At 34.7% G+C, this 22,326-nt stretch overlaps 1 protein-coding gene across 3 annotated transcripts in view; it reads right to left on the bottom strand.

Annotated features, from left to right (window-relative positions):
- Window positions 1–2,559: 2,559 nt before the first annotated feature.
- LOC128243148 (ATP-dependent DNA helicase Q4-like) overlaps window positions 2,560–22,326 on the bottom strand; it is a 208,304-nt gene continuing 188,537 nt past the window's right edge. For all 3 annotated transcript variants that reach the window (XM_052960715.1, XM_052960717.1, XM_052960716.1), the window contains exons 20-24: window positions 13,881–14,011; window positions 9,425–9,587; window positions 7,682–7,865; window positions 4,902–5,040; window positions 2,560–4,666 (exon numbers count right to left, since the gene is read on the bottom strand). In XM_052960715.1, coding sequence (XP_052816675.1) covers window positions 4,427–4,666; window positions 4,902–5,040; window positions 7,682–7,865; window positions 9,425–9,587; window positions 13,881–14,011 — 857 coding nt within the window. In that variant the 3' untranslated portion in view covers window positions 2,560–4,426. The remainder of the gene's footprint in view (window positions 4,667–4,901; window positions 5,041–7,681; window positions 7,866–9,424; window positions 9,588–13,880; window positions 14,012–22,326) is intronic.

Raw genomic sequence — 22,326 nt, 5'->3', positions numbered from 1 at the left:
CACCTACTCGCCGGATCTGGATGAAACTTAATACGATTTGTGATGTATGCTTCAGGCCGGCTTCGCTTAGACAATTTTCACAGAGTTATGGTTCATTGTTTCTTTGACAAGATAGTACATATATATATATATATATATATATATATATACGAGTGTGCCTTTAATCTAACAAAACACCTGGCTGTCCCGGGATGAAACATCACAGGGTTTATTTGTAATAGAAAGTGCAGCGTTCTTCATGTAGTGTAAAATAAGTATACGGTTCCGTAACAGACAGAAAAATGATGCATACAAGATATCAATAGCAAAAGAGCTGTGTTAGAAAAATAATTTCAATATTTTCAAAAACACAGGTAATAGCTTTGAAAAACACATAGTAGTTGGCACACGTTTAACGTGTTCAAGAACGTTTGATGATATTGTAGGAATGTCATTCAATATTTGTCTACGCAGAAATAAATTCATCTTTTTTTTTCAGTCACATAGGATTGATTATCTCATATATATTTTGCTTGTATGTATAGTCTATATTAAATTACTGATAAGGAATATGAGATCATATTAAATCAAAAGGAATAAGACAAAACATAAGATTGGATTTACATCTATAGGGGCGTTCATCGTCCTTCAAAGACCGTTTTTTTTCTAAAAACACTCTGCAAAAATGCAAGTACCGACCTGTTAGCGAAACAATTTAATTTAAGACTTTTCCATTATCGTAGTTCAGTCACAAAGATATACATCAGTTATCTACCTGACATTGAAAGGCCTTCAGCTTTTTTTCTCAAATAAATAAGTTTGGAAAAATATTTTGAATAAAGGCGTTCACGACTTCGAATTGACGTGTTGGCACGACCGAATGGCAGCTTCTGCCGACTTCAGTCTCTTCCGGGAGGGGCACACCCGCCATGCAACATCTGCTCAACATCCAAGGCGTACCCCGACAGTCACTTTGCTCTTGAAACTTGTTGCAAAACTACTTTGCAAACCACCCGAACTCGACATTCCGTCGCTTATCGAAGTGTTCACAGCCTCTCGGTGACAGGCTGCTCAAAATTGACCTTTGACTGTGATCTGTGATAGGTTATCCACAGATGACCCCGTATAGATTATTGAAGTGCATGCTCGGTCACATATACTATCATACTACAGGCTCACTTGTCTGCTTGCGCTCGCCATCTTAAAGCAATGCACTGAGGTAGGTTTACTCGTCTTCTTTTAATTTTGCCGATGTCGTTTTCGTGGTAAAGACTGATATAATACTTTCGAGTATCATAGTCATCGGTCAGAACAATAATTAACTGTCTTGTAAATGCTCAATGATTGGTATATTTATTGAAACTTACTGCGAGTGTAAAGCATATATGTTGGATACCCATTTTATATCAATATATGTATGTACAGACAATTAAGAACAAAGTGAAATCAGCAGACACAACTATATATTGTTACGAGTTGTGTATTAACATATTTTGTACTTGCTGAAAGCAATCAAGGATATTTTAACTTGGTTGCTTATGTTAGAAAACACCGTAATGATAATGGTTTTGCATATGTATTTCAAAGTTTACAAAATATGAATGCCTTTGATTTGAAAATGCCTTTACGTACAATAAAATATTTAAACATAAATGGCATGGATAATTAAGTAAATTATATATTCTTAATGTGTTACAGAATTTAAAAAACAAACAAATCAAAACCAAAAACATTCCAGTTACTGTATTCGTTGTAATCAAGTTGATATTGAGGAATATTTTCATGTTGTGTGTATATGCCGATGGGATAGTTCAGAAGAACCTGATGTTGTTAAGACGGCTCTTGAAGAAGAAATTATTATTTTGATAAACGTATTTTTTTCCAACGAAATGCAGGCATACCCTGACAAATCTCATGGAATTTTTGTTGGCTCAAAGCCTGTTTATGAAATAAAACATTTCAACATACATTTTCAGTTTATTGTTTTTGAAGAGCAACTTAAACTTTCAGTAGGCGGCGTTGAGGTAGATTGCTCATGACATTTTGATACCCATATTTTTAAAAAAGGCTACGCTATGTTTGACAATCGATACGAAGCTGATGTTCATAAAATATTTTATCAGGTCCAATATCAACTATTGTACTGTTGATTGGCATTTATTGTAGCAAGACTAACACAGAAAACTTTGAATATATTTCATACAGAGTTTTTTTAATGAGTACACCTCGACTTAAGAAAATTATCTTCATAGAGTTCAATTGCCAAGTTTACATCCGAGCAGGGCAAGATACACCACTGTTGAAATATGTATGCGAAAAGCTACAGCAACAATCTCAGTAGCAAAATGTTTAAACATAAACCCGGTTTAATGGCACTGGGTAAATTTTCAAATGTCTGTACGGTATCTTACCAGAATATTTCAAAACCTTGTAGCTTCTAAGACATGTAATTTTAATCTCAGATATGAAAACTATGTAGATGTGACATAAGTTAGAACAACTATATTTTTAATGGAACAGCCTTCCAAATAAAAAAGATGTTCTAAAAAACTACATGGAATTTTTAAGGCCTTTCCGCACTTGGTCACTCTTGTAAATGCTAGTTTAACTGAGCAAACGATCTTCTATAACTTAAATTTGAGAATTATTAGGTATTTTCACTGAATATATTTTATCCTTTGTCTTCATGGAAAGGAGTTTTGATTTCGGTAGGATGATAGCCTACACCCACTGGACAACATGTGGCATTCAAGTACCAGAATAGATTTCATCAGGCATTTAGCATATGGACAAAAAGTATCAAATAAATATTAAGGGCTAATAAATATTCATGATGGTTTCAAATTTATATATCATTAACATCTGTCGAACACATGCAACTACTTTTGTGTTTTTCGGCAAGTATTTGTTAGAGTGTTACGATTTGGCATTTTCAATTAACATTCTTACACAGTGGTAGGTGCTGATATTGTCAGGACGGTGCCCGGGCAGAGATTTGGATGGTTACCTGTAGGTAGGGATTGACCCGATCATAGGAGCAACATGTCTTTGTACGCCTCTGTTTCTGATAATAACAGCAGAATCTGGTAGCATTTCAACTACATAATAAATTAAGTACCTCCTCTTAGCAATACTTTCAAAAAAATATAGCTAGGATAAGTATAATATTTTTACCAACTACCCATCACTGTACCATTCTGTAATTTCAATATACATATTGGTAAATACAATTTTGTTGTTTTAAATGCATACGATTTTCCTTAAGTTATACTCTTGAAAGACTAAATCATTGTATAGTGATATGTCAATAAGAGGAACTGTGCGCGTGTAGACTGGCCGTACAGTCTGGAAAACGTGTAAATGTTAACATTATATACCGTGCTCTAATCCATCGGACTTGTAATTGTACGCATAAACATACTATATGTTTTAATTTCCAGGTCACCAGCTCATTGTTGTTTTTATATGTTATGTATGTTTGGTATTCCCGTCGGAAAATAAATATGTCATTAGGCTATGTTTCTTCAAACAAAGACTCTTGTATATTGTCTCTTGTGACACACTAAACGCTATTATCATGTACGCCCCTATGTACTTTAATAGCACCAACTATTATACTGTTAATAATTGTCAGCTGATTAAGCTCTGCATTGACGTTAAGAATCGCTTTGTATTTGTAAGCTACTCTAAATAATTATTCTTTATACTGTTCAGCCTCTGTTATCATACTTTAACAACTTAAACTTACGTATGTTTATATCTTGAACAACGATACCGGTCATAAACTTTGTTGTCATGTATTATATATGCTTACTCTCTCATTTATCATGTACATACACTAGATTAACATGTATATTATTCCATGTGTTAAGACGATGTACTTATTTATAAGTCTTAATAAACGTCCGTTCCGTTCTTGATTTCCTTTGTAACCTTTACTAGATTACGAAACGGTCATATCTACAAAATTTGTCCCTTAAAATGAATCGAAATAGGTGGCTTTGACACTAAATTAATGTTACATTCATGTAAGAATGTAACAATATTGATATTTAAAATACAAAGCTTGTCCACGATCTTTAAGAACAGCCCTCATATATAGCTTAGTCAACAGATTAACACTGCAATGTCTTCATACTGACGAGGTCTAGCTACCATATAAAGTAGTCGAAATAATAAATAAAATCCATTCAACTCATATTAAGATGGACAAAAGTATCTAACCCAAGAAATACATTTCAAAACAAACACAAAATATAGTGAAAACACACTGGTTTTGATTATAGTTTAAATGACAATTTTCCATTTAATGGTATCTATTGACACACTGGCATTATACTAAATAACTTCATTTGTCAAAAAACCAATTGCATTTTTTTTTTTTTTTACAAAATTTCAATTCCATTGGAAACAGCAACACACGAAATGTTAATTGTAAGACTGAAAATCACGTTCTAAACAGAATTGATTCCCTTGTAGCTATTTTCATGAGTGCATTAAAGTCTACATCGAGATGGCTTCTCCAGAACCGCCGGACCTTGCCCCAAGTTGTGGCGGGAAAACAAGGACTGGCGATCCCGTGAAATATCCGGGCTATAGCTCGCCCTGTCAGTGTATGCTCTTGTCCGTATAAGTTGCAGAAGCAACGGATGTCTGATATAAGCTGACCCTCACTGAACTCTGGTACCTGAAGTGGATAAACAAACGGACATAGTGGAATTATTCACTATTCTGTAACACATGGCATTATGTACCAATTAAAATTTAATTTATTACGTTACAATACTTCGGGTTGAATTTACAAGTTTATTATACAGAAAGGAATACAGAGTTTGACTATACCAGAATTTCCCGTACTGTTATCAAGTTTTTTTCTACCTACATGTGTATTTACAGGAAATATCTGAAACAAAAAAACTCACTGGTTGGGTAGTTAGACTGTCCAGATCTGGAGCATCATGTTCCTGTTTGTCAAAATACTGGTTCAGAATTCCCTTGAGTTTGTCATTACGCGTCATATCCACGTCATCAGCACACATCCAGTAGTTCTTATGTGACACTCTGAATAAACATCGGAATCAATGTCTAAGGCAATTTTTCAATCTTAACAAACATTTGAATTGACATATCCCCCGCGAGGTTAGCCAAAGTAGATGGCAGGGAAATATTGTGTTGGTGAAACATTCCAATCAAAACATGCAATACTGCTTTAGAGTGATGAACTCTTATAAACATTGGATATGAGATATGAATTTATTTGCAACTATTAGAAATAAAAGAATATCTTAACATTTAACCCAGATTTTGACTAGTTTAATTAACAAAAGATTTCATCAATGCCAGATTTGACCAGAAATATTGCAAGAAAAAAAGCCTATTGAGTGTTGGTTGCAACTGGTTGAATAAGTGAATATTATAAATGATGTATCATTTAGATTTTACATAATAACGGAGATTTTTACTCCACACTACCCTGCTTCAAACTAATAGAAAAAAATCCTCAAGGCACACTGGACCATAAATATTGACCATAAATATTGCAAAACTTCAGCCTCTAATGTGTTTCAAAGTTTTTTTCTCTCTAGGATTTGACCTATCTTTTGACCGCGTATGACATAGTTTCAAAATAAGCCAAGCGTTCTTCGAGGGAAATTCTTTTTAAGTTTCAAGAAGAACGGCATAGAGATATGGCCTCTGTTTTCTTGTAGAGATGACCTAATTACCCCATGTGGCCTACTTTAAAAGTCTACCTAGATTACATAAAGGGGAGCATTGTAACCACAGTCTGGACAACATTAGACCAACCAATACCAACATACAGCTTCGTAGAAGATTTTTGAAAGATTCGAACTAGAGACATGATTTTTGAAAGATTCGACATAGAGACAGTTTCTGACCTCATGCAAACAGGTTCCAAATAAGTCAATAGTTAAAACAAATAAAACATATGGATAAAGTTTTGTAAATACAGTTCCACAAATATTGCCTCTGGTATGTTATTACATTTTTCAAGATTTGACCTAGTGACCTTTTGACAGCAGATGACCTAGTTTCAATTCAATCTAGAGTTGACCAAGGAAAGCAGTCTGAAAAAGTTTCTTGAGAATCGACCCAAATATTATGTCTCTGGTGTGTTCCAAACATTAATATCACCCCTAAGTTGTTGTATTTTAAGATTTGACCTAGTGACCAAATTTTGAAACTACATGACTTAGCTTCAAATTATTAATCCATAGGTTGTTCAAGAAATACGTTATGATAATGTTGGAACAAATATAATGTCTCTAGTTTGTTTAAAGGATTTTGACCAAATGACCTAGTTTTAGGACCCATGTGACCTCTACTTACAAGCTGTCAATTTTTATAAAGTGTCAAGTATGAACATCATCTGAACAATCCGTAGCATGATATGGTTCCAGACAGAAAATAAAATGTGAAACCTACCATTCAGCAAGGAATAGTAATGATGTTTGATAATATAATACTACATTTTAATTGACGCAAGATCAACCCCAAACCTCAATAAAACCAAAGTTATAAACTGATGTTCGAGGGCACAAACATGTTACTTAAGAGTTGGCAAGGGTCTAAGTTGGCAAGGGTCTAACCAAACGAGTTTACTCTCGGCACTACCAGTACCACACATCATTGTTGTAATGTTTACCAAGAATAAGAGTAATACCTCTTAACCAGTGGGAAAATTGTATACACTTTTATATTGGCGAAAGTGTGAAAATCTTCTTCAAGGGCACATAAATCCATTACAAAAATTGCCATGGGTCAAGAAGAAAATAGCCAGGCACTGGTACTAATCATGGTGGTAAAGTGTACCAAATATCAGAGCCATACCTCTTGAACTGAAGCAGAGGTTCAATCCAAACTCAAATATTGTTGAAAGTATTAAAAAAACACTTGTCAATGACACATAACTCTGAAATGATCTAGTAATAAATTATGCCATGCGCAAATATACTGATACCGCTAAACCAGTGAGAGAAGTTCGATCCCCAATCTCCAATTTTGCAGAAAGTGTGAAAATCTCTTTCAAAGACTCATAACTCAAATAGAAATTAATAATAAGTCAAGAAAACATGCCAAGCGCAAATACATTTCATGGTGGTAAAGTGAACAAAGGTTTCAAATTGATACCGCTTAACCAGTGGGAGAAGATTGATCCACAATCTCCAATATTGCAAAAAAGTAAAAATCTCATTCAAGGGCACATAACTCTAATATGAAAAAGTAATAAGTCAAGAAAATATGTCAGGGGTAAAAACACATCATGATAGTCAAGTGTACCAAGATGTCAAACTTATACCGCTCAACCAGTGGGAGATCCACAATCACCAATTTGGCAAAAAGTGAGAAATCTCATTTAAAGGGCACATAACTCTATAACAAAAATCACCATGGGTCATTAAAAAAATCATTCCCCTTGATTTGTAACAGAAGTTTGATTCACAAACCCAAATATTGCGAAAAGTGTGAAAAACTTATATAAGGGCACATAACTCTTTGACAAAATGGCTTTGGGTCATGAAACATACACCTGGCACTACTTTCAGTCATGGTTGTAATGTGTACCAAGAGTGATAACTCTAAACCTGTTGCTCTCCAAACGTTCATGATAACATGACATCATTGGTATGGCTTGATTTGTGATAAAAAATTTATCATCACCACATTGATAATGTACTCCTACCCTTTCAGTGCCTCATAGAGACTGGAGAGATTAGCTATCTCAGATCTCTCTTGGCGCTGAGCCCTTGTATGAAGGAACTGCAAGATGTCATCCAGTTCATCAGTAGTGAAATCCCCCGGGGATCGGAAGTGGAAGGCTAGGTCTGTAAATTCCACCATTGTACCTGTCCTAACTGGCTTGCCTCCTGGAGGTGGACAATAGAAGAACATACACAACAAAATGCATATAATTGTATTGTGTTTGTATATTTCCTAAGAGTATTAATAAATTGTGTGTAGACTCCACATTATGGTTTGCTTCCTGCAGAACATACAGACAATATACAGTTGCTATAGAACAAAAACAACATAGTTCATGTTGGGTCATTTGATAATAAATGGAAGGCAATCATGATACCAGTCCTCATTGGCTTGTGTCCTCTGGAACAAACAATAACAGGCAAAACAAACAATTACAATACATTTAGTTTTGATTTCTTTGCCTTCAAAACACCAAGCTATTTTTCATTGATTTTGCCTAAATTGGTAAATTTGTCCTTTTTGGCTCAGCAAAAGTGTACTTGTCTGGATTTCCTTTTCTGGCATTGTCACAATGTTTCCCACCTAAAAAGCATCTAAAAAAGTTACTAAAAGTGATATATTCATTTACTGTTCAACACTGCCAACAAAGGTAGCACATGCAAATCTAATGATACCACAAGGTTGGAACAAATTAAGCGGCTTCTGTTTTATTGATCTAGGCCATTGAACTCACCCCAGTACATCAAGTTATCACTGTATTCACATTATTACTCAACAGGCTAATATTTCTTTGACACGATACATTCACCCATAGATTGTCAACAAACTAATAATCGCCAATTATGCTGATTGGCAGGATCATTTGGTGTTACCGTAATCTCTGCCCTCTAGTGATGACATGACTAGATGTATTCAGTTACATTATGACAATTTTATGACTTAACTGGATGTTAAATGCAATTTCAAGGCCTCTTTTGTTTTAATGTTGTTGATTTTTTTCAAAAGCGGTAGATTTTGTCGGTAGAGCAGTAGGGGGGTTTCAATGGCAGTGGATTTCACCTTGTAACCGCAGTGAGTTCAAATGTCTGAGAAAACATTGTAACATAACCGTTGCTGAAAATATATTGACTTGGTCAGTTAACCCGAACATATTACCTATTCTTATTATATAGTCTTTCTCTCAAGTCAGACACAATTATACAACTAATATTTCTCTGCTCTAGGGAGCATTTAATAATACAACAGGCAATTTTATCAAGGAAAAGGAATTGCATGATAAGTCTTAAAGAATATTTCTGAATGTTAAAGTGAATTTGCCAAAAAATTCCCTTTGGAGTAACATTCAACTTAATGCACTGCATCTTCATATTACATCTAATAAATGTAATAAAACTAAAATACTACCCCCGATAAAAAGGCCCTTTGCTAGAGTCAAATATGGTGCTTTAAATTTCATTTTCACCACAAAAACAGAATATGCCTTGAAGCCAATAACAAAATAGTGTGGTTTCAATGATATTAGATAAACCAAAAGCAATCCAAAGAAGTTGACAGATAAATACAATTCTATATAGCCTGCACGATACTGTGACATCAAAATGTAGCCATTACTATTGTGACCACAAAGTTGGCAACACTTTCTTCCCCAACCCCCCTAAAAATAACAACAACAATGATAAGGATTCTAGGTAAAAAGAAACCTGTGATGTGACACAAATCCTACCATCAAAATTCCACAGGAGTAGTTTTAGTTCTCTCTTGACAGGGCCGCTGTCCCATCCCATCATGTCGCTAACATCAATAACGGAGAACTCTATACTGTTGGTGTTGGTAAAGCTTGTCCCATCCCGTCTTGCCCTGGCAATGGCGACCGCGATTGGGGGACACTGCAGAAGATGTTAAAGAGAAAAATATAGTCCTAAGATGTGCCAGGCACATGTCATTTTAAACCACTGTATGCTAAATATGTTTGAAATATGTTGAATTAGAAATATAAAAATGTCTAGTTTTACAAAAATGAAATCAGCATCATAAGTGCCATAAACAGTTTTATGATTACAGTTAAATTTTATTTTGAATTTCCATCAGAAAATGTTCAGGTCTCAGAATACAGATAAATACCAAGAAAAAAAATGACAGTTTGTAAACATTGCTATAGTACAAGTGCTTGGAACTTGATATTATAGGATGGTAAAGGTGTAATTGCAAACAAATATGGGCATAACTGCAAACGCCCCAACAAGCCATTCCCACAAACGGTGCTTATAAAATACATGGTCAACGTATGCATGAATATTAATAAAAAAGAGGATATTGGCTTGGTAAGGACCACAAGGCTCGATTAACTTGCAGCATAAAAAAATTGAAATTCATGTAGTAAGACAAAGCAATGATCTTACAACAAGACACAATTGATAAAACATAAAAGTGCTCATTGCAAGTCTCTTGAAGAAGAAAAGGATTGGAATAAGGTTTTATCAGTGCAGTATTATCTTTTTAAATGTAAACATTTCTAGAAAAATAGTGATTCACCTTTTAATTAACTAAATCTGTCTTCATATGAAATGTAAAAATTATACCTGACAAACAAAATAAATCAAATAATGTACTATGGATTTTCTTTCAATTTGGCCACACCAAATTATTTTTTTGTTTTTTCGTTCTTTTGCCCCAAAAATTGATGAGCGAGCTAGCCAAAGAAAAAAAAACATTTTTTTTGTCCAGGTGTATATATCGTTGTTTATGTCAATATTCATATTTTTTCTTTCAAACATTATTTCAGACCAAACAATGTAACAGATTCCTGTGGAGTTAAGGCTGTATTCTACATTATCAACATCATCAGGTCAAATTCTAGTCTTGAGTATCATGATTTGGTTTAACTCAATGGTGGCCTTGAGAGCAAAAGAGGCTTACACTTTAAGCAAAGAGCTCAGATAGATAGCAACTTGTATTTTTATTATCATGACAAACATTTCAGTCAAATGACAGGCATTTGTTGAGAGAACTGTTGCCTTTGGAAATATTTCTCTTCAGTTAATTTTTCATTTCAGTAAGAAAACAACATTTTGCTTGAAAACACATGTTCAGCTGCTACATTTTTTAAATTATTGACACCAATGCTAAACCAGTTGATATTTTTAAAACTTTAGGCATCGGTTACTTCCCTTTACAAAACAACACAATACAACTGTGTAGGAAAGGTATAACCAATATAATGCAGCTTTCAAAAATGCTAAAGGTCGCAACAAATGGTTTGCAGTGAAAATATAAGTGTGGTCGCACATCAAAATAACTAAAAAAAAATTACACTTTCCAAATAATGAGCTCTGTTTGCAAAACATCAATTTAGTGTGGCCTTAGTAAGACAACTTACTGAAATTACCGTAGATTGACAGACTTACATGCAGTGCATTCTAAGACATTTAAATACATTTTCAGCTTTTTGTTACTTTTCGGCACTATATTGCTAACTTGTGGTTAGACAACCCCTCGATCTTTATTGCACTTCCGTGTAATTTGTAAACATGCCTTCTTTGACAAAACCGAACATTTCGTTTTTCCTTGTTTGTGCAAGTTTTTATAGTGATCTAAATAATATGTAATTTGGTCAACATGTCAGATCCGCCTTAGCTAGAAAAGATTCAATCATTTTCAGAGATTTTGTTTGAGGAAACAAAGCCAGACTGTAATCAATTGCTGTTATGCACGCTCAGTTTTTCGTTATTTGCAAGGTGCATTCAATTTATATACAATACTTTCACTTATGTTTAAAAGAAATACTGAGACATTGACATTTATGCCCTACAATTGTCATTTCTATGTCAATAATATTGTATTTCACTTGAATCCATTGCATATTTGTATGTATTATTCTCATGTTACTTTATGAATGAAATGAATATTTCTTCCATTTTTTTCTCATATTATATTGTGTTCAAATCACCCTTGGGGAGGATATATTGCAATATAAATGAAATGAAATGGAGCATAACAAAGAGTTTCAAGTTTCAATGGATGTGATTATTGGGAAAGTCAGCCATGTGAACTGGTAAATTCTCATTGTTTACTAAAAACAGGATAAGTTTGTTTCATGGATGTTTTACATCTTTGACAGTTTGTAAAATTTACTGCACCTCTTTTAACAGTTAGTACAATTCTGAACAAGCACTCTTGTTTATGCTAAAGTTTTTCAGTGCAAATAATTGTGAGTATGACAGGTTGGGTAGCAACACATCAATCCCTTTAAGGGCAAAGGGTTCAAAGGCATGACAAGATCCAGATGAGAGATGAATTCCATAATATGATAAATCCTACAAGGTACAATTCTGTAAGATATAGTACTTACAAGATATGAATTCCATAAGATAGAATATACAAAATATGTGTTCAATAAGGTACATCCTGCAAGATATGATTTCAATAAGATAAATCCTACAAGATGTAAGTTCCATCAGATAAATATTACAAGACACGAGTTCCATAAGATAAATATTACAAGGTATGAGCTCCATAAGATAAATCCTACAAGACACAAGTTCCATAAGATAAATCCTAAAAGAAATGAGTTCTATAAGATAAATATTACAATATACGAGTTCCGCTAGATAAATATTACAAGACATGAGTTCCATCAGATAAATCCTACAAGAAATGAGTTCTATAAGATAAATATTACAATATACGAGTTCCATAAGATAAATCCTACAATAAAAGAGATCCATAAGACAGATCCTACAAGATCCAATTTCCATTAGAAAGTTCTCACAAGAAATAGGTTCCACAAAAAGATTCTACAGGAGATGAGTTCCATAAGATGGGTCCTACAAGAGATGAGTTAGTGAGTATGTGTTTGAACCCGCAACAGGAGAAATCAATAGAATTAGAAATTCAGCACTTTATACACTGCGCTAGGGATACATGACTGAAGAGTATTTATTTATAAACAAAAGGCCCAAGAGGGCCTATGCTCTACTTGCATGGCTCTTGTGGTAATTTTCAATCCAGACCATGTACGTATGAGTAATATGCAACAAATATATAGTTCACTTTTTGTGTTTGGGTTAGCTCAAAACGCTGCACATTCAACATCTGAGGACAGAAGGTGTTGTAAGGAGATTAGTTGCATGAACTATTCTAATAAAATTATGTGCCAAGTAAAGGTAATCTGAGGGTAAAAAATATTTGCTTTCAAAACTGGACTCATGGTCAAAATTTCATTTCTGTAGCTTTAAAAATAAAAAAGTTGGTCAAAAGGTCAAAGTAAAGGACATCCAAGGACAACATTGATGCTTGTTTGCAAAACTGTACACATGGTCCAAATTTCATTGCTGTAGCTTTAAAAATTAAAAAGTAAGTCAAAAGGGGTGGGGCCAGCTTTTGCCCAAGCGGAATAATTTCATAGTTTTTCTAGACGGTCATCATTTGATGCTCCACAACAAAGTGGACCACTAAATTAAGCCTTGTTCAAAATAGCAAGTATCTGCATAGCTGTTTCAGACAAAAAGTTTTTTAACATTTCCCAGTTTAAGTATTCCAAACCTGTGAACCCAGGGACGTGGCCAGTAATGACCCCAGGGGCATAATTTGAACAAACAATTACAAGCAATTGTGACTTTACATGTAAACTTGGCTAAAAACAGACTTCGCTTATGTAGACTTGGCTAAAAATAGACTTAGCTAAAAATAGCATTTTTTTATACTTTTTTTCACAAGCAACTGTTTACAGATGCACTGATTTTTTTTATACTTTCAATGTCCATAATCTAGGCATGCATGGGTGGATCTGGCTGGTTTTCGTAAGGAACCGAGCTTTAAAGGATATCTAAATACTGTACAAGTTTCATCGAGATACAATCAAAACTGAAGACTGTATTATGTTCACAAGCAATTGTTTACAGACGCACGGACGCACATAATATGTACACATTACCATCGCATAAGCTCTTCTGGCCTTTGGCCAGTAGAGCTAAAAAAGAGTAGCTTTTCAAAAAGGCCGGATCTTACTTTGATTCCCCCAATTCCCCTTTGAAGCACACAAGATTTTTATCTGACAGTAATAGGTGAAAAAGGACCAACATTAGAATGCATGCCATACTGATTTCATTAAAATACATAAAATCAAACCACTATGCCCTCAACCCAATCTACAATATGTTTTTATTTAGGCGAACTATTACCTTTTTAGATACTGCCTGCAGCTGGGCTGGCCCTCCATAGCACTGTACACGGCAATTGGCGTACACATTTGACAAGTTCTCAACCCACTGGCCGTCATGTAACTCCAGGTAACATAGTAATGTCGATATGCCTGCAATAAGTGAAAGGATGTTATGTTGTTATGTCTGCAAATGGTGAAACAGTCATGTTTCACAGTCATGTGCATGCACCAGAAAATGCTAAAACAGTACTGTTGTTGAAATAGAAATGCTGATAGAAATGTAATCATTAAAACAGTTATGTTGGTATTCCTGCAAATGGTGAAACAACAATGCAGATAAGTCTGTAATGAGTCAACCAATAATGGTGATGTGATTCAAATCAATGAAACAGCATTGTAGATGGTAAACCAATGATGTTGATATGATTCCAACCAATGAAACAGAAATGTAGATGGTAAACCAATAATGGTGATATAATTCCAACCAATAAAACACCAATGTAGATGGTAAACCAATAATGGTGATATAATTCCAACCAATAAAACAGTAATGTAGATGGTAAACCAATGATGATGGTCTGATTCCAACCAATGAAACAGAAATGTAGATGGTAAACCAATCATGGTGATATAATTCCAACCAAAAAAAAACAGTAATGTAGATGGTAAACCAATAATGGTGATATAATTCCAACCAATAAAACAGTAATGTAGATGGTAAACCAATAATGGTGATATAATTCCAACCAATAAAACAGTAATGTAGATGGTAAACCAATAATGGTGATATAATTCCAACCAATAAAACAGTAATGTAAATGGTAAACCAATAATGGTGATATAATTCCAACCAATAAAACAGTAATGTAGATGGTAAACCAATAATGGTGAGATGATTCCAACCAATGAAACAGTAATGTAGATGGTAAACCAAAAATGGTGAGATGATTCCAACCAATAAAACAGTAAAGTAGATGGTAAACCAATAATGGTGATATATTTCCAACCAATAAAACAGAAATGTGGATGGTAAACCAATGATGGTGATATAATTCCAACCAATAAAACAGAAATGTAGATGGTAAACCAATAATGGTGAACTGATTCCAACCAATAAAACAGTAATGTAGATGGTTAACCAATAATGGTGAACTGATTCCAACCAATAAAACAGTAATGTAGATGGTAAACCAATAATGGTGATATAATTCCAACCAATAAAACAGTAATGTAGATGGTAAACCAATAATGATGAGATGATTCCAACCAATGAAACAGTAATGTAGATGGTAAACCAATAATGGTGATATAATTCAAACCAATAAAACAGAAATGAAGATGGTAAACCAATAATGGTGATATAATTCAAACCAATAAACCAGAAATGTAGATGGTAAACCAATAATGGTGAACTGATTCCAACCAATAAAACAGTAATGTAGATGGTAAACCAATAATGGTGATATAATTACAACCAATAAAACAGTAATGTAGATGGTAAACCAATAATGGTGAGATGATTCCAACCAATGCAACAGAAATGTAGATGGTAAACCAATAATGGTGAGATGATTCCAACCAATGAAACATAAATGTAGATGGTAAACAAAAAATGGTGAACTGATTCCAACCAATAAAACAGTAATGTAGATAGTAAACCAATAATGGTGATATAATTCCAACCAATAAAACAGTAATGTAGATGGTAAACCAATAATGGTGAGATGATTCCAACCAATGAAACATAAATGTAGATGGTAAACCAATAATGGTGAACTGATTCCAACCAATAAAACAGTAATGTAGATAGTAAACCAATAATGGTGAACTGATTCCAACCAATGAAACAGAAATGTAGATGGTAAACCAATAATGGTGATATAATTTCAACCAATGAAACAGTAATGTAGATGTTAAACCAATAATGGTGAGATGATTCCAACCAATGAAACAGAAATGTAGATGGTAAACCAATAATGGTGGACTGATTCCAACCAATAAAACAGTAATGTAGATAGTAAACCAATAATGGTGATATAATTCCAACCAATAAAACAGTAATGTAGATGGTAAACCAATAATGGTGAGATGATTCCAACCAATAAAACAGTAATGTAGATGGTAAACCAATGATGATGGTATGATTCCAACCAATAAAACAGAAATGTAGATGGTAAACCAATAATGGTGAACTGATTCCAACCAATAAAACAGTAATGTAGATGGTAAACCAATAATGGGGATATAATTCCAACCAATAAAACAGCAATGTAGATGGTAAACCAATAATGGTGAGATGATTCCAACCAATAAAACAGTAATGTAGATGGTAAACCAATAATGGTGATATAATTCCAATCAATAAAACAGTAATGCAGATGGCAAACCAATAATGGTGATATAATTCCAACCAATAAAACAGTAATGTAGATAGTAAACCAATAATGGTGAGATGATTCCAACCAATGAAACAGTAATGTAGATGGTAAACCAATAATGGTGAGATGATTCCAACCAATAAAACAGTAATGTAGATGGTAAACCAATAATGGTGAACTGATTCCAACCAATAAAACAGTAATGTAGATAGTAAACCAATAATGGTGAGATGATTCCAACCGATGAAACAGTAATGTAGATGGTAAACCAATAATGATATATGATTTCAACCAATAAAACACCAATGTAGATGGTAAACCAATAATGATATATGATTCCAACCAATAAAACAGATATGTAGATGGTATACCAATAATGGTGAGATGATTCCAACCAATGAAACAGTAATGTAGATGGTAAACCAATAATGGCGAGATGATTCCAACCAATAAAACAGTAATGTAGATGGTAAACCAATTATGGTGATATGATTCCAACCAATAAAACACCAATGTAGATGGTAAACCAATGATGATGGTATGATTCCAACCAATGAAACAAAAATGTTGATGGTAAACCAATGATGTTGATATGATTCCAACCAATAAAACAGTAATGTAGATGGTAAACCAATGAGGTTGATATGATTCCAACCAATAAAACAGTAATGTAGATGGTAAACCAATGAGGTTGATATGATTCCAACCAATAAAACAGTAATGTAGATGGTAAACCAATGATGTTGATATGATTCCAACCAATAAAACAGCATTGTTTATATATAATGGTGAGATGATTCCAACCAATGAAACAGCAATGTAGGTGTAAAACAAATAATGGTGATATGATCCAAACAATAAAACACCAATGTAGATGGTAAACCAATAATGGTGAGATGATTCCTACCAATAAAACACCAATGTAGATGGTAAACCAATAATGATATATGATTTCAACCAATAAAAAACCAATGTAGATGGTAAACCAATAATGATATATGATTCCAACCAATGAAACACCAATGTAGATGGTAAACCAATGATGTTGATATGATTTCAACCAATGAAACAGTAATGTAGATGGTAAACCAATAATGGTGATATGATTCTAACAAATTAAACACCAATGTAGATGGTAAACCAATAATGTTGATATGATTCCAACCAATAAAACAGTAATGTAGATGGTAAACCAATAATGGTGAGATGATTCCAACCAATAAAACAGTAATGTAGATAGTAAACCAATAATGGTGAGATGATTCCAACCAATAAAACAGTAATGTAGATAGTAAACCAATAATGGTGAGATGATTCCAACCAATAAAACAGTAATGTAGATGGTAAACCAATAATGGTGAACTGATTCCAACCAATAAAACAGAAATGTAGATGATAAACCAATAATGGTGAGATGATTCCAACCAATGAAACAGCAATGTAGATGGTAAACCAATGATGATGGTATGATTCCAACCAATGAAACAAAAATGTGGATGGAAAACCAATAATGGTGAGATGATTCCAACCAATGAAACAGTAATGTAGATGGTAAACCAATAATGGTGAACTGATTCCAACCAATAAAACAGTAATGTAGATGATAAACCAATAATGGTGAGATGATTCCAACCAATGAAACAGCAATGTAGATGGTAAACCAATTATTGTCATATAATATCAACCAATAAAACAGTAATGTAGATGGTAAACCAATAATGGTGAGATGATTCCAACCAATGAAACAGTAATGTAGATGGTAAACCAATAATGGTGATATAATTCCAACCAATAAAACAGTAATGTAGATGGTAAACCAATAATGGTGATATAACTCCAACCAATGAAACAGTAATGTAGATGGTAAACCAATAATGGTGAGATGATTCCAACCAATAAAACAGTAATGTAGATGGTAAACCAATAATGGTGAACTGACTCCAACCAATAAAACAGAAACGTAGATGATAAACCAATAATGGTGAGATGATTCCAACCAATGAAACAGCAATGTAGATGGTAAACCAATGATGATGGTATGATTCCAACCAATGAAACAAAAATGTGGATGGTAAACCAATAATGGTGAGATGATTCCAACCAATGAAACAGTAATGTAGATGGTAAACCAATAATGGTGAACTGATTCCAACCAATAAAACAGTAATGTAGATGATAAACCAATAATGGTGAGATGATTCCAACCAATGAAACAGCAATGTAGATGGTAAACCAATTATTGTGATATAATTCCAACCAATAAAACAGTAATGTAGATGGTAAACCAATAATGGTGAACTGATTCCAACCAATAAAACAGTAATGTAGATGGTAAACCAATAATGGTGAGATGATTCCAACCAATAAAACAGTAATGCAGATGGTAAACCAATAATGGTGAGATGATTCCAACCAATAAAACAGTAATGCAGATGGTAAACCAATAATGGTGTTATGATTCCAACCAATAAAACACCAATGTAGATGGTAAACCAACAAGAGATGTTTGTCAAACATTATGCCCCCCCCCCCCCCCTGAGCGCCATGTTGTCAGGATTATATGAACAATTGAATGAAATAAGCATGGACCGAAATGACAGCTGATTTGTCGCTAACATTGTATGCCGTTGAGGCAGTTTTAAGATTATGACCATTCAAAGTTTGAGGATAGAGTGTGTTATGACCATGACCTTTGACTGTATGACCTCAAAATCCATAGTAGTCATCAGCTGGTCACCAAAAATCTAAATGTTAAGTTTGAGGGCCATGGGTGCAGGCATTGACAAGTTATCACACAGACAAGCATTTTTCGTTCAAGGTCACTGTAACCTTGACCTTTGATCCAATGACCCCTTAAATCATAAGGGTCATCAACAGGTCAGACACAACTCCAAGTCAAGTTTGAGGGCCAAAGTGCAGGCATTGTCCAATAATCACTTGAAACATTTTCGCATTCAAGGTCACTGTGAACCTGACCTTTGACCCAATGACTCCTAAAATCAATAAGGGTCATCTCCTGGTCAGGCCCAACTTACATGTCAAGTTTGATGATCATAGATTCAGGCATTGTTGAGATATCACTGGGAGAAGATTTGTTAACTTTTTTGCGTAAAAGGATACTGTGACCTTGACCTTGGCCTGATGACCCCCAAAGTCAAGAGGGGTCATCTACTGGTCAGGCCCAACCTTCATGTCAAGTTTGATGACCATAGGTCCAGGAATTGTCGAGTTTGCTTTCAAGGTCACTGTGACCTTGACCTCTGAACCCTTAAATCAATAGGGGTCATCTACTGGTCAGGCCCAACCTCCAAGTCAAGTTTGAGGGCCATGGGCACAGGCATTGTTGAGTTATCACTCGGGCAACCTTTTATCATCAAAGTCACTGTTACCTCGACCTTTGGCCCAATGACCCCTAAAATCAATCGGGGCCATCTACTGGTCAGGCCCAACCTCCAATTCAAGTTTGATGGCCATGGGTGCAGGCATTGTCGAGTTATCACTCAGACAACCTTTTACAATTCAAGGTCACTGTGACCTTGACCTTTGGCCCGATGACCCCCAAAAACAATAGGGGTCATCTACTGGTCAGGCCCAACCTCCAAGTCAAGTTTGAGGGCCATAGGTGCAGGCATTGTCGAGTAATGACACGGACAACCTTTTACCATTCAAGGTCACTGTGACCTTGACCTTTGGCCCGATGAACCACAAAAACAATAGGGGTCATCTACTGGTCAGGCCCAATCTCCAAGTCAAGTTTGAGGACCATGGGTGTAGGCATTGTCGAGTTATCACATGGACAAGCTTTTACCATTCAAGGTCACTGTGACCTTGACATTTTGCCCGATGACCCCCAAAAACAATAGGGTTCATCTACTGGTCAGGCCCAACCTCCAAGTCAATTATGAGGGCCATGGGTGCAGGCATTGTTGAGTTATCACTCGGACAACCTTTTACCATTCAATGTCACTATGACCTTGATCTTTGACCCGATGAGCCCCAAAAACAATAGGGGTCAGCTACTGGTCAGGCTCAACCTCCAAGTCAAGAATGAGGGCCAAGAGTGCAGGCATTGTTGAGTTATCACTCGGACATCCTTATACCATTCAAGGTCACTGTGACCTTGACCTTTGGCCCGATGACCCCCAAAAACAATAGGGGTCATCTAATGGTCAGGCCCAACTTCCATATCAAGTTTGATGACCATAGGTCTAGGCATTGTTGAGTTATCACTAGGACAAGCTTTAAAATTATTTTACCATTAAAGGTCACTGTGACCTTGACCTTTGACCGATGAGCCCTAAAATCAATAGGGGTCATCTACTGGTCAGGCCCAACCTTCATGTCAAGTTTGATGACCATACATCCAGGAATTGTCGAGTTATCACTTGGACAAGCTTTGGTCTACCGACGGACCGACGGACCGACCGACCGACCGACATGCCTGTGCAAAGCAATATACCCCTCTTCTTCGAAGGGGGGCATAATTATGATGGTATGATTCCAACCAATGAAACAGCAATGTAGATGGTAAACTAATAATGGTGATATGATTCCAACCAATAAAACACCATTGTAGATGGTATGGTGATATGATTGCAACCAATAAAACAGTAATGTAGATGGTAAACCAATGATGTTGATATGATTGCAACCAATGAAACAGCATTATCGATGGTAAACCAATAATGGTGAGATGATTCCAACCAAGAAAACACCATTGTAGATGGTAAACCAATTATTGTGATATAATTCCAACCAATAAAACACCATTGTAGATGGTTAACCAATAATGGTGAGATGATCCCAACCAATGAAACAGTTATATAGATGGTAAACCAATAATGGTGATATAATTCCAACCAATGAAACAGTAATGTAGATGGTAAACCAATAATGGTGATATGATTCCAACCAATAAAACAGTAATGTAGATGGTAAACCAATAATGGTGAGATGATTCCAACCAATGAAACAAAAATGTAGATGGTAAACCAATAATGGTGATATAATTCCAACCAATGAAACAGAAATGTAGATGGTAAACCAATAATGGTGAGATGATTCCAACCAATGAAACAGAAATGTAGATGGTAAACCAATAATGGTGAGATAATTCCAACCAATAAAACAGTAATGTAGATGGTAAACCAATAATGGTGAGATAATTCCAACCAATAAAACAGTAATGTAGATGGTAAACCAATAATGGTGAGATAATTCCAACCAATAAAACAGTAATGTAGATGGTAAACCAATAATGGTGAGATAATTCCAACCAATAAAACAGTAATGTAGATGGTAAACCAATAATGGTGAGATTATTCCAACCAATAAAACACCAATGTAGATGGTAAACCAATAATGGTGATATAATTCCAACCAATAAAACACTAGTGAAGATGGTAAACCAATAATGGTGTTATGATTCCAAACAATAAAACACCAATGTAGATGGTAAACCAATGATGATGGTATGATTCCAACCAATAAAACACCATTGTAGATGGTAAACCAATAATGGTGATATGATTCCAACAAATAAAACACCACTGCAGATGGTAAACCAATAATGGTGACATGATTCCAACCAATAAAACACCAATGTAGATGGTAAACCAATAATGGTGATACAATGCCAACCAATAAAACACCAATGTAGATAGTAAACCAATTAATTGTGATATGATTCCAAAACATGAAACATCAATGTAGATGTTAAACCAATAATGGTGATATGATTCCAACCAATGAAACAGTGTAGATAAGCCTCCTTATACATTGTCCAGCTGATATCCAGCAATATAGATGCATTGTTCAAAGCAGAATCAATCTTGAAGAAGTAAATCTAAATTCTTACAAATCTACTGGGCTATCAGAACTTCAACTGTTATAAGTGTCGAATTGGAACAAATTGGTGCAAGGGTTAGTTCCATGTTACATTTTTACCACTGTATTTGGTGTTTATGCATATAAAAACATCATTATAAAGCCCCAATCTGGTAACCCTAGAATTTGAGGCTCAACCCTTACCCTTCTAGTAATGTACAAAGTTTACTTGTCTGAAGACCTCTATAAATCAATTGTGAA

The sequence above is a fragment of the Mya arenaria genome, chromosome 8 (genome assembly GCF_026914265.1).
Source record: "Mya arenaria isolate MELC-2E11 chromosome 8, ASM2691426v1".
NCBI classification, from domain to species: Eukaryota; Metazoa; Mollusca; class Bivalvia; order Myida; family Myidae; genus Mya; species Mya arenaria.
This window is presented reverse-complemented; position numbering and strand designations above follow the sequence as displayed.